Genomic DNA, 14,485 nt, shown 5'->3' with positions numbered 1-14,485 from the left:
CTGCTCAGCCTACAGAAGTGAAGTTGTCAAGGTCAAGTGCTGCTGCTGATCTTTCAAATATTCAGAAATTATTTTCAGAGAGTATAGAACTTAAAGTGGATTTATATTAATGTAAAATGAATCTGTCTTTGAGTCTACAGTTTCTCTTTAAAAAGCTCAAGTAGAAAATAAATATAAATGCACCTGAGAACTTCTAGTGATACACTTGATCAAAAGTAGTGAAGTAAAACTGAACCCTTCACAATGACACTCAACCAGAAAATTGTTTTAGTGTAGAACTGCTGTTGTACATGAGGACTTCTCACACCAATATTCCGTTGCAAAAGTATTTCAACATTCACCTCTGCACTAAAAATCAAGATATATGTTTTTTGGTACTTACTTTAGAATTATATGAGCATAAAAATACATGATTTTGAATGCATATGAAGATATATTCACCAAAGGAGGGAAAAAAGAGCTGAATTTGTCAAAACATTGTAAGAGTCTTGAGAAATAATATGCCTTAAAGGCATCTAATCCCTTCCACCCATGTTACATAAAAGTAGAACATACTTTAACTGATCCTTATCTACTTCACATTTGTTCTGTGAGCTGCCAGCAGGAAAGCAAAACTAAAGGTTATACTTTGGAGTAATGTAAAAAAGGAGTTTTCACTTACCTAATTCTTTAGAAACTGGAGAATCTGCTGATATGTCCCCAATCTTTGCAAGGCTATCATAATATGCTCTTCCAGCCACTACCATACCTGGGGGTGAGTGAAAAAAACCTAACTGTTAAAAAAAAAATCAAAATATCTTCGATTTTTATTAATGTATGAGCCTATGAAATTGTGTCATCCAGAGCACAGAGTAAGAGAGGGGTACATGGCTACAAGGAACTCCTTCTGTCAGAGAAGGTTACCAAAGCTCCCTGCTGATGTGTGACACCAGGAAACAAAGACAGAACTCCAGAATACATTAATGAAATTTCAGCCTGTTGTTTAGCTCCAGCCTCCCTGCATACCCACAGGCATCCAGCCTTAGCCATAAGCCACTGGTCAGGACACAACAAAGTTCCTTGGTACAGAGAAAACTCTTGGAAAAACCCAAACTGCAATCCCAAACTTCTATAAGTGCTGAGCCAGAGCAGGGGAATGGCAACTGGCCACAACACCAGGGACCTGCAGCTGTCCCAGGAGCCCCTCAGAAACAAATCTTCCTGTCCCTCTAAAGCAGGAACCAATAGTATACACCATGAGGTTTCAGTGATTCCCAGTTAATCATTTCCTGGTCAGGGCTGATTTAAACAGCACAGCCAGTTTCACTGGAATGAACACAGAAATGTGGGGATTGGAGCTGCAGGGAGGCCAGTGGGAGAAACATCTCACACAGGGAACAGAGCCACAGTGGCTGCTGTGCCTCTTCAGTGCCTAGAACTGATCTGCACACCACAAAGAAAATAAGGAACAAGGACAAACTGGCAAGCTTTAATGTGAAAAATAACCTATTGAAGTTATTTGTCACATTTTTCTTGTAGTAGTACATTCTTGACCTAAAGTGAAAGTCAAGCAGAGCCTCGCTGTTGACTTCTGAATGCTTTTTTTCCTGAGAGGAATATGATTGCCAATTACAGGTCTGTATTTTATAGCTTTTACTAGCAAGGTGACATCTTTGGTTGCATAACAGTATATTCACCGAGAAGCCTGAAAATTTTCCAAATCAAACACAGATTCTCTTTGAGGCTGTTGCATTAGAAAGGGTGATTTCTGTCTAAGCTCTGTCTCACAGGTGCTCTGTGTTCAAACTTTCTGAGCAGAAGAATTATCCTGGTGCTGCTGGTGGAGCAGTGTGCCACCTGCTCAAGAGGATTTGATGCCAGTCCAACTCTTCCTATCTGTGTTTTTTCAAGACAGCCCCAAGTCACTCTTTTCTCCTAATACAAGCCTTTACAAAGGAAGGAAATGTGTGATGTTCCCTGTGCTACCCAAGCTAAATCAAGAGCCCTGCTTGCTAGTCCCTTCACCACTATGGAATATAAATTATTTCTACAGAAAGGAAAGGTTTTCTGACCTTTTGTCCTCAAAGTGTAGAAAAATACATTATAAACATATCTGGAGTTCTTGTAAGTTTTATGTACTTAGTCAGCATACTCCAACTTTTTTGGTAAGCTGCAAAGTGTTTGATTAGCAACAGAGTATTTGCTCCTTGTTACAGATCTATTTACACCACTCAGAGCTGATGGTGAAAAGATTACCAATTTATAGGAGTCCAAAGATGACTTTGCAACAGTTGTTGCAACACTGTAAATATTCATTTGAAATTAAGCATTCATGGTAGATATGCCTTATCAGCTAGGCTTGAAGGCAGATGTAACAAGAGCCCAAATGTAACATATCAACAGCAAGGTGTGTGAAAAGCAGAAACTGGTATAGAGATATTTCAAATGAATATGAAAACATTTGTTATTCCTTCTGGTACTACCTGTAATTCCTAAGGTCAGGTACTAGGTAACCACATGTTAATCCATCACGTTAAGCACTGCCACAATTAAGTCAACATTTCCCTATTTTCATCTCCAGCAGGCTTTGGTTTTATCTTTTTCTCAAGCCAGGTCTAAAATTTGCATGAAGAGAGATTTCAATGTCTGGCTAAGCACTACTTCTGCAGGATCCCATTTCTCAGAGGACTGATGTGCCACAGGCTTGAGTGAGGCAAAATTAGAGAGATTTTACATGGTTTTAATATGGTATCAAGCAGTTTGACAGGTCTGCATGGGGAAATGGAGCAGGCTCTGACAGGTCCCACAGTGCAGGCTCTGGCAGTCTGGAGCTCAGTCCTGGAAAGTCCTACTTGGATTGTTTCTGTGAAGTCAATTATATTCTAAAATGTTGGAGAGACTGGTCCTTAGATTCAAATTCAAATTCATTCTGATTTTGACTCAATGAAAAAGATAGCATCAGGATCAGTATGGACAACAACAACAAATCAATCCACTCCTGCAACTTGAACTAATTCCCATTGTTCTGTTCTCAGGGTTACTTAAGTAGTGATGTGTGTAGGTCAGCAGGAACAGATCTAAGAATGTGAAATATCTCTGGAAGGTATTTTCAGAGAAAAAAAAATAACACCTAATTTACATAACTTTGGTTTTTTAAAATGATTATTCCAATGTGAGTTACTCAAACCCACTTTCAGTTTATTTTGCAGGAGCTCTGTGCTTAAGTGTTTGTGATGCAACTTCTCCAGGACAGTGGAAAAACCCCAAAAGGCTGGAGAGAAGGTGCATATATTTGTTTATTTGTGCTTGTTGGGGTTTTTTCCCTCTTAATTAAACACATCCAAAGTTCACCTTAGGAATTAAGCCTACATACACAACCCTCATATCCAATATGTACATTTCAATGGGAATTAAACATTCTTTCTAAATGCAGCACCTGGAAAACTTACCATTAACAGCTTTTTCATAATTCTTCCCCAGATTTATTAAATTCCTCAGCCCGGGATTGAACTGTTCCATAACATTCTAGTGAAAGAAAACAAAATTTGTGTTATAACCAAGGCAATTCCACAGTGGGTGACAGTATTAACCTCAGTGTCACTCAGGGCTAGTTCACAACTGTGAAGGCCATGGATGGATGAAAATTGGAGGATTTGAGAGACACAGGTAAACAAAGGATGGAAGGGAGAAAAAACTCAGCATTTAATATCAACAAATGGGAGGAAAAAAAAGATAAACTAATGCAACAGGGGGTAACAAGGAGTCTGGCTCTTTATAATAGAAAAGGATATCAAGTGTGTGATCAAAGCTTGTGCAAGGTCATCTTTCATGGTAGGTAATGTTGGAATGAGAGAAAAACCTTTATCCACTAATTGTTTTATAAATTCAGACAACTTTCTGAAAGTGGTTCAAGATTTGAGTTCTAAACTTTAAAAGATGCTAGAAAAGAAAAGAAGAAAAATTTCACCAGATTTCTGGTTCATATTCTTTGTGGTTTCTGTGTTACAGATGCATTTAGGGAAATTGGCCATTTTGGGATTTTTTGCTGTGTTTTTTGTTTGTTTGAAATTTGTGCAAAGCCATGGGTTTTTTTTCAGAAAGAAAATGAAAATGATGACCTTATTTAAATAGAAGGGGGGAAAAAAAATCCACTGCAGCTGCTTTCACTGTCAAATACAATTACTGGCTGAAACAACCAGAATCTGAAATCCAGCAGCTCCAGGCAGGACTGCTCTCATTCCCAGCAAATTCTACAACCTGCAGATTCTGGACCTCCTTTCCCCAGAATCTTCCTAACAAATCTATGGCTCTGACATTACTCTATGAAATTATAGTGCCATGAAAAGAAGATAATGAGATTCCTGTAGACACCATTCAGTTATTCTTACTATTTTTATGGCAATACTTTTATGACACCACTCACTGCTGTTCACACAGCAGAACTGTCAGGTTCAAGGAATTCAAAACAGATGCTTTCTGTTTACAGGAAATACAAGACTCGAGACAAGTGAAATACTATCAAGCTTTTGTCTGTTGTACTACTAACAGAATGAAAATATTTATGTTTTAGTACACAGGTGGACCCAAAGAGAACAGCAATACTGTCACATTTGTCTGTTTTCAGGCAAGGCCATGCAGACAGAATTCTATTATTTTCCAAAGACAGCACTATACCTGGATTCTGCTGAACATAAAAAGTGAAGGAATAAGTCTAATAACACTTTAACAGTCATATAGAGTGAAAATACAGATATTTAAAAATATATATTAAACTATTAGATTCCAATACTAGTATAGCATAAATTACATCAAAAGCAGCCACAGAACAATACCTGGCCTCACTGCCTTTGTGTACAAATTAAATGCAACTGGGATTGTTTTCTGGTCTGTCCCATTAAACTCTCACCCACCCAAATGCAATCACTGCAAACAAACCAGCTATTGTCCCCAGGCCCTTGATTTGTGTTAACTCACAAACCACATCCAGAAATCATTTGGGAAAGCTGTTTCAGGTGGAGCCAACAATGCCAAGGGCTATTCTAACAACCGAACAGGATGGATATTCAGGCTCTGGTGTCTGGGAACATCCCTCCTCCTGCCCCAGCTCTGGAATTTGCTGTCAGTGTTGCTGCTGTGGCTGCTGCTCTCCTCCTTGCTGAGGCACTCTGACTGTGAGACACTTGTTCCAAGGAGAAAGTTGTTTCTTCCTATTCCAACTTTTTGCTATTTCTTCCCAGCTGTGTACTAAAGACGGTGTCTGTTGACTTACATGGAGTCAGTGAATCACAAGGAAAAAAATTTAAAAAGATGAATTAGGGGATTGTTTCAGGATAAAGAGTCCTGTATGTTCAAGGATATTGGGAAAAAAAGACGTATCATGATGGGGTGTGTCCATGGCAAGTAAGAATCTCAATGCCACCTTGAATTGCCACTCTATACTGAAAATAATCTTGAAAGATTCTGCCTATACTAACCCTATTCCTCAAAACAAAACATTACAGAGTAAAACACCTTATTGCCACTTCCCCAAAATTCTAAGAATAACGTGATAATTATTGGCCTTGAAGTACTGATTTTTGGAATGACTGTCTTAAGCATTCAGGGGTAAAGATTCCAGTTTCCCTGACATCTTCTAATTCAGATTTCAAACCAGTGATTGCACTTGTGTCAGTTGTTTTCATTCAGGAGGAAGTGAACAAACCCCAATAAAATTACCCTTAACAGCTCCTCTCTGTGCAGCAGCTCTTGTTTGTCACTGGACCTGTTGCCCCAGAGCAGGTGTTTGTGTACAGCACACACAGACCATACTACAGACACAGCAGGTCCAGTGGAACACAGAGGGAGAGCTCCAGGACATCACACCTGCTCAAGGTGCACAAAAAACCACTGGGAAAGGTGAGGAAACAGCTCACAGGCAGTGCCTGCAGCTGCTGGAAGGAGCACAGCTCGTGGATCTCTCCTCCTGCAGCCCAGGCAGGCTCTGGAAGGGTTTCAGGCCACGGAGGTTGATTGTCAGCAGAGCCAGCCCCTGGATGTGAACGCCCCAGAACCGGCAAAAACCTCGGCATGGAAATTCCCCTTTGGAGTCTTGGTTTCCCAGTTTGGTTTATGGGGATCAGCTGATCCTCCCAGCACTGGGCAAGGCTCATCTCAATCAAGGGTTTGTGTTTAATAGAAAAACTGAACTCTCCCTGACCCCCCTGCCACGTCTCCAAGATGACCTGATGAAATAATTCTCAGATTATTTCCCTTTCATGCATTAGGAAAAAAGCATAATGTGTGATCTTTTTCCTTTCTACTGAAGACTAGATTCCCAAGGCAAACAAAAAACCTGGCCATGCTTCTAGTGGTCCTTCAATACAGTTAGCCACAGGTAACCACTGGCTGTCTTTGAAGTCCAGGAGAAGTATCCACAGCACTTTACCAAAACTGTCACAGGCAACTCCCTCTTCAGAATGAGGCATAGATTTGATATTACCAAGACATTTCAGATAAATTAAAATTACTGTAGTATTTTATTCAACTTCAGAAGTCATAGGGGACAAGTGCAACTCCAATCAATTTGTACAGCTACTTTTTGTTACCTTGTCTTACAGTTTTATAGCTTCTCTTTTAGTCCAAAGAAAAGGTCACAAAAATGAGTGGGACTGAACATCAGTGCAAAATTTCAAGTCACACAATAAAGTCAGATCTCAAAACTTCTCAAAAAGGAGGACAGAGGAACGGAGAAAAATTTCTCATCAGGAGAACAATGAACTTAAAATTGTCAAAAGTCTCAGAAAATAACAGTATTTTTATCTGCCTTGGTGTACAAGGACATGCAAATAAAACCTTTGTCTTAATCCAAATAAACATCACAAAGTGAGAGAGAGCTTGAGAGGGATAAAGTGGTTCACAACACATCATTTGCCCATAGAGTGAGGCACAAACAGGGCCTCCTAATTGTCAATCGTGTGTCCTATATTCCAGTGACACACTACCTCTCATGAACAGAATAATTAACGAGAAGAGGAGGCACATGATCAGATCCTACAGCTTTCTATTATTTAGGATGAATGGAAATAAAGGGAAACATTTACAAAACAGGCAACTGGAAACATCTTTTATGCAGAGACCTTCAGAGCTGGCACAAGCGACCTTCCAAGGGAAAAAAGCATAAGAGAAACCTATTCTGGTGGTTTGAGTCATTAAATCCTCAGAGAATCTGTTGTAAGAGTTGCTGTGTTCCTTCCACCACATAAAACCAGTGTGAGTTATCCAGCCTGGTAGCAGGGAGCTGGCTGAAGAGGAAGAAGCCCTGAATTTCCACTTGTTGTGTGTGGGTATTAAACCTTCCGCAGTTCCTGATCGTCACATAAACAAGGCTAATCTTCAAACCAAATGACAGCCATTGTAAAAGTGCCTTCCTGTAAATGCTCAGCTTTGCTTTTTACTTAAAGACACACCTCACTCAACAATAGCTCAGCAGGTATGAACACAACTAAACAATGCATAGGCTCCCTGCAGTTGCAAGTTTACATCCTGCAGGCACTCTTGCAAGAGTGAATTACAAAGTATTTGGGTAGAATTCTGAAATTAGAAAAGTACCAGAGAAAAGTAGATCTTGATGTCTACCCTCGCTCCTATTACCATCACTATAGCTATTCATAGCTAAGCTCTGTATAGCTACTGGTGATTTGGTTTAAATTGTTATTTCTCAAATTGAAAAAGAGTTAATTTTTTAAGAAGTCCCTAGTGTTGCCACACTATGTCTGAGACCCCTCCCCTCCTTGAGAAGATTCAAAAGGTGTACAAAAGGGAAATAACACTGTGCTCTACTGCACTTGAAGCATTTATACATTTCATCTCCTCCTTTAGCTCCTGAAATTCATAATGCAGTTTTCAGAAGGGCACAGTTGAGCCCTTGGCACATCTCATGCTAAGATATCCCATATGTATGTTAGTTTAATATTTTAGAACAGGTTTAACAGAATGGAAAAGACTAAATCAAGATGCCAGTGTTTATTCAAAAAGACTAATTCTTATGACTAAGTATTAGTCGTCTTGGTGGAACATTTCTTGTTTAAGAGAAACATTAATACATCATCCATCAGGGTGTTTCAAATACAAACCTTTCCAGGTTATGAACACATGCCCAAGGATAGACCTCAAGTAGGCATAACTCTAAATAAGGGCAGAAGAGATCATTTATACTGAGGAAGAACTGGATTTTATACAAACTCCCAAAGGCTCCTCTTCCCCCAAGTCAGATTTATAATGCAGGGATGCAAAGCAACAGCCTGACTGCAGCTTGTGCTGGGACCATTGGTGAACTTGAAGTTTGATACATAAATCCAGTAGTTTAATATAACTGTGAGTCTTTTTAAAATACAGAAACATGGAATTTAGGACTTTAAACTGAATTTATCAGATCTATTTCTGTGATAAAACAATATAGCCTACCAAAATCTCAACGCCTCTGGGGAGCACAAAGTGGTTTTTTTGGGCGAAGGAGGTGTTTTGGGTTTTTTTAAATTGTGCTTTGGTTGATAATCAAACTTTCTGGGTACGATTCACTTGAATACGGAGAGATATATCTTAGATCCAAGATAAGCAGCAAAAATAATGCCATTATCAAGATCTCTGGAAACCTCACCCACCCCACAGGACCACCGTGAGCTGCCTGCCCAGCCCTTGGCCCATCCAGGCAGAAGGACAGGTCTGCACCTCTGCACTTTCCTGCCCTGTCCCCTTTCCCCTGCACTCTGTGTGTCACAGCCGGATGCCAAACAGCTTTCCCCACCTCCAGCACAAAACCTGTGCAGGCTGCGGGGACACAGCCACACACAGCCACATTGTTGGGGTGAGCATCTGAGTGTCAGGGGCTCCCACAGTGTCCCCCATCCCCACAGGGAGCTGCCAGGGCAGGGCAGTGTCATACCAGGGAAGCTCTCAGCGGCTCCTTGGCAGGAGGAGGCTCTGGCCCTCTTTAGTCATAGGCTCCCACACCCTTGGGCTTCATTGTGCACGTGCCATTCCTATCATGCATTAGAGTGATTCTCCAGATCTTACATAAAGGGTAAATGTCAGCCCTGGTTTTGGTGTGTGCACACACATTTGTGAATTATGCTGTTTATTTAGTCAGGTTAGCTGGAAAACATTGAGGTATTCACTTTGTGGTGTTGTTGCCAGAAGAAAGGAAGAACAAGATAAAAATAAAACGGCATTACTCAGCCACCTGATGACTTCTGTAAATATATTTTGAAGCTTTGTATAACACAGGTTACTAGGTATTTAATAAATCCAGTGGATTAGCACGGTAAGAAAGAAGGAAAAAATATCACACAACGCTCCCCCACCCCCCTGAAAATAGCAGGCCAGCAAGGTATTAAATTTAATTTTCTATTATTTTTCCAGGTCACCCAAAACTTGATTTTTTTTTTTGAGAAGTCTAAAGCCTGTATTTGGTCCTGCAGCACAGATGGCATCGCTGCACTGCACTGAAGTGGTTTTTCCCCAGACCAAGCCTTTCTTACAGGTAGGAGAAGCCCAAGCAGGGCTCTGGGTTTTACCATCCCAGCACGGTGTTTCAGGCAGGGCCCTGCTGGGATGGCACAGGCAGGGGCAGAAGTGCTGAACAAAGGAGAGCACACTCTCCACTCAGGCTGGAGCACAGCACAAAGAGGTGTTCATTTGTTTTACATGGGGGAGCTGTGATTACAGTCCCAGCCAGTGCTGAATACACAGGCTCTGCTCCCTGCCCCTAAAGGGTGACCAACTGTTTTCAAGATTTCAACTTCGATGGAGAAATAAGTGCTTTAAAGTGGACCCTGAATCCATCCTCTATCTGAAGCAGCCTTTATACCTTATCTGGATAAAGTTTCAATTTTTAATGAGGGCAGGGCAGGAGGGTTTCCAGGCCTGTGAGTACGAGCTATGTGATGCAACATGCCAGACCTCTCAAAATACCTACAGAGGAGACATTTCATCACAATGTCAACATTAACTTTGTATTCCTTTGTGGTTTTCCTGGTTATTTCGATCTTAAAGACCCCTTTGAATTAGTTGAGAAAACAAAACTAAATAGCAAACTTTCCCAGGAAATAAGTACTGAATAACAGGGAAGGTTTTGCTATTTAGAGGTCTCTCATTCCTTTAAAGACTATTTTAAATTATATCCATTAAAACACACAGGAGATCTTCTCCCCTCTCCTCTGTAAAACTGTTTTGACTGCATTCTGGAAGTCAATAGACAGAGTAGAGCATTCCTTTGTTGGCACAGCCCTGAACAGTCAACTTCCCAGGTTTCTCCTCTGTGAGCCAGTATTTACAGGGTGCTCTTCTGAGAGGGGAATTTATGTTTGCTTACGGCCTTGCCACAAACGTAACTGATACCAAAAAGCACCAGACTATTTAGATTATCTGCTCTGGTTCTAGAGGACAGAATTTATACCCAGACAACCTCATTTTTTTCAGTAGTTTTGCATGAATTTGATATCGAAGTCCAAAGAAAGTAAACAGCAAATACAACATGACCCCAATATAACTGGACTACTTAAAGGGAGGGGCATAGTTGACTTAAATGTGTGTTGAAGAACAACAAAAGTAAAATTTTCTCCTAGTAAATGTTTTTTGAAACCTTTAAATACTGATGACAACATCTTCAGAAATAGGAAAACATTTGATAATAAACCAGGAAAATTTAGTAAATAATGAAATAGAACAATCCAGCAGAAAGCTTTCCTTAGGGCTCAAAGCTACAAGTGCAGTGCAGCTGTAAGTTAAATTTGCAAATGCATTCAATCATGCAAATTTGAGTGCTTTCTCTGGTACAACACACTGTACAGAATGAGGACTACAGATGCAACTATGGGTTACTTCACTACCCAACCAAAAGTATGATTCTCAAGGGAGTTTGTCCCAATTATAATTGCTGCGTTTTGGAAAGAGTGTGTTTATAAGGAGAAAGAATTCAGAACAAATGTCTGGTGCCCATAAACAAAATATTTTTAACTGTACAAATAACAAGGCATTTTGGAAAATTTAAAACTTCCCAACATGAACTGAACTCCCCACAGCAGTCGGCACTTTGAGGCAGTGCTAGGGCGCACCATCATAAATCTGATTATCAGCTCGGGACGCTGGCAAGCAACTTAATTCAGCGTTAAGCCATTTTTGGCGCTGGCCCGTATGAAGACACGGTTCAAGCAGAGGACCACAACCACCAGGATCGCCAAACCACCTTGTCCCCAAAACACACGGAGGGATTTAGGGCTGGCTGCTGAACCGAGCCTGCTGGAGAGGCAGGAACCGGTCTGGAAGCCGCCTTGTCCCGGGGGTGCCGCGGCCGTGCCCGCCCGGGGGCTGCGGGCAGGGGGAGCGGCCGGACGGGATAACCCGGGAGCGGGGAAAAGAAGGAGAAAGGCGGGGGGGGGAAAAAACCAGACAAGAAAAGAAGAAAAAAAGTAAAGAGAAGAAGAAAAAAAAAAAAAAAAAAAAAAGAGAGAGAGAGGGAGAAAGGAAAGAAAGTAAAGAGGAAAAAAAGATAAAAGTTCGCTGCGTTTCCGCGTGAGGAGCCGCGGCTGCCCCGCGCCTCCCGCGGCCCCCGGGGCAAAGGTGGCCGGGCAGCCCGTCCCCGGCCCGCACTCACTTTGTACGTGTTCTCCGTCAGCCTGTTCACCTCCTCGGGGTCCCGGGACATGGTGCCGGCGGGAGAGCTCAGTCCTGCGGAGCGCCCCGGCCCCAGCGCAGCGCAGCCTCGCGTTCCGGGCACCAAGTGTCAGAAACTTGCGGAACCAGCCGGGCAGCGCCGCCGGGGCGGGCCCTGCGCCGCCGCTCCCGACGCGGCAGGACTGGCTCGGCGGGCGGGGAGGGCCGGGCCGGGCTCGCATCGCCGCACTCGGCTCGGCGGGCACGGCTCGGCTCGGCTCGGCTCGGCTCGGCCGGGCGGGGCGGAGCGCTCGGACCGCCCCTACCTGAGCCGCCACCGCCCGCGCCGAGCGCCGCCTCCATCCTCATCCCCATCCTCATCCTCCTCCCCTCCTGGGAGCCCCTGCTCCGCTGCCAAAGCCCGGCCCGGGCCGTGTGGAAGGAAACCCTCTGAGGAGGCAGCTCTGCTCCAAGTGCCCCGAGAAGCCGGAGGTAAACTTTTCCTCCCAGCAATTCAGTGAGGGTTCTGTAGGAATTAATTAGTCAGGATGAATTAGCGTAGCCCCGGTGATGGTAGTGCGGTGAGGGGTGATCCCCCTACTTCCTTCCACAGCAGCCCTCTTGAGGGAGAGCAGAGAGGGGAGACCCCCATTCCTCAGGAATGGACACAAATATTTTTTCCCCAAGTCCTGGTCTAGTGCACTGCCCGAGCTTCCTGCTTCACGCTGAAGTTTTCTATTTGTTTTAAATACACACCAAATAACACACTGCCCTCAGTCATGTCTCCCCTGTCAACTGAATTACAAGTCCTTCATGGAGAGGTGAGGAAGGCTGTGGGAAGCTGTAAATATTTGTGGACCATAAATTGTCCAGATTGTGAGATTAAGGTATGCCAGTTGGAATATCTTTCTGATAAAATAATACAGGCACTATCTTGAAGGGCGTTGTGGGAATTTCATAACCTTTGTAAGTAGGTTATGGTGCTGGGTATCGAGTGTGTGAGGTGTAATTGCCCTCCTCACACGCTGGCTGCCCTTCTCTTGGTCGCTGTCTTTACCTCTCTTTCCCTCACTTTATCACAGCAATAAAAAACTGGACTTGGATCAGAATCCTAGATATTGGACTCTGGTGAGAAAGGAAGCTGTTATGGAGTTTTGAGAGCTGCAAAAATGTTTTTGAGCAAGTGGAGGTGCCTTTAGAATTACAATTTACTATCTGAGGTGGTAAGGTGTTCTCTAGAATGTAGCCAAAATGCTGGGCAGAAAGGGAGTTTCAGGAGACTTCATACTCCCAGCTGAGGTCTTTACAGACTTCTGGTATGTATGGTGTTAATTGCTTTTCAGTTTAATTTATAATGTTATCCTATGGCCATAATGGATTGGTTTGGGCCCAAGTCTACAACTCATGTTCCCTCTAAGCCCTGTTTGCTTGTACAAACAGCCCTGTCAAATGTGATGTGGCTGCTTGCCTGAGCATGGCAGGAAGAGTCACACTGTTTATGCCCATGTCTTTTGTCTGCAGAGTTTGTTACAACTCTGGAAACAGACTGGGTGCTACCAACTTTTGTGTTAACCATATGCCAGTGCCTGAAAAGCATATTGCTCCCTAATAGGCTGGTGTTCAAATTTCAGGGAGCAGGTACCCAAAGGGAGATGCAGAAATGGACTTTTCCTTCCCTGATTCCTGCTAAAGGAGCTGGGAGTGTTTTATTCCTGTTAGGGGCACAGCGTTTCTCTTTCCTCTGAGTGCTGTGCAGCTTTGGGAGCTCACCCAGGATTCAGGGTGTTTGTTTCCAGCTGGCTTGCTCACTTCAGTCACAGTAGATTACAGTGTGAGTGTAAATGGAGTATGCATATCAGACAGAAACAATATGGATAATTTATTTAGGTAGAAGTTTCTAAGTTGTTACACTTAACTCGTTGTGGGAATTCTCAGCATTTCAAAATATACATTTGTAAAGGTCTTTCTTTTTACCTTGTAAGCAGATGTAAATATTTTAAAGTTCTACTGAATTTCCTACTTCTGTGTATGACCTTTGGTCTTTGGTATGCTCTTTGGTATTTGTTTGTGTAGTCTTTCTGTGCATACATTTTTTAAGGGTTTTTAGGTAATCTTTTTTTGTGTGTTTTTAGAGCTGTTCATTATTTTAAAAAAAGGAAAATAGAGATGAAAATAAATAATATGGTATTATACCACTTGTAAAGCTATGGAGAAAAGAAACTTAGAAAAAACAGTCTTCAAGGAATACCTAAGTGGGAAATGAAGCTAGCAGGTCAGAATCCTTAATTTGGGGTAATGATTACATCTATTATTTCATCTATCTCCAGATTAAAATAAAAATAACCATAAATAGTTCAGATATTTAACTTTACTCTCTGACTGCAAAACTTGAAACTTGACAGCCAAACCCAGTTCTTTGAGTATCCAGGCCTTTTCTATTTATCATAAATTTTCAAATTCACTAGGAAAAGATTCTGCTGGAGCTTGTAATTCAAATGCAAAGGCTTTGTTCTCTTAATAGGGGATTTTTATCTTACATTGTGTAAAGATTAGTGTTAGCTGGAGTCAACCCTGATGTGTGCAAACAAGAGGAATTTGGAATGGTTGAATGAGGTTTCATTTTTACAAGTTGCTTAAGGATGCTCTTACATTTAAACATGAGTGCAGCAGTCTGCTAGTAACACTGTGGTGTGATCAGGACAGAATGTTTAATAGCTTGCAGAGCTGAAACTTTAATGAATACTTCTTCATGCTCCATTGCCTACATACTCCTGTAGGCATTTGCAATAAACATACTATTGTGAGATGTATTGTTTTATGTAGCCTTTCCTGGTTTATCTGTTCACCAGTTACACTGTTTGTGTGTTTGACTTCTCAG

General features: G+C 42.1%; 1 protein-coding gene across 1 annotated transcript in view; it reads right to left on the bottom strand.

Annotated features, from left to right (window-relative positions):
• BAIAP2L1 (BAR/IMD domain containing adaptor protein 2 like 1) overlaps positions 1 to 11,734 on the bottom strand; it is a 32,831-nt gene extending 21,097 nt beyond the window's left edge. Inside the window, exons 1-3 of the mRNA XM_058035599.1 lie at positions 11,609 to 11,734; positions 3,429 to 3,504; positions 662 to 748 (exon numbers count right to left, since the gene is read on the bottom strand). Coding sequence (XP_057891582.1) covers positions 662 to 748; positions 3,429 to 3,504; positions 11,609 to 11,659 — 214 coding nt within the window. The 5' untranslated portion in view covers positions 11,660 to 11,734. The remainder of the gene's footprint in view (positions 1 to 661; positions 749 to 3,428; positions 3,505 to 11,608) is intronic.
• Positions 11,735 to 14,485: the final 2,751 nt, after the last annotated feature.

This window comes from Melospiza georgiana, chromosome 16 (genome assembly GCF_028018845.1).
Source record: "Melospiza georgiana isolate bMelGeo1 chromosome 16, bMelGeo1.pri, whole genome shotgun sequence".
NCBI classification, from domain to species: domain Eukaryota; kingdom Metazoa; phylum Chordata; class Aves; order Passeriformes; family Passerellidae; genus Melospiza; species Melospiza georgiana.
This window is presented reverse-complemented; position numbering and strand designations above follow the sequence as displayed.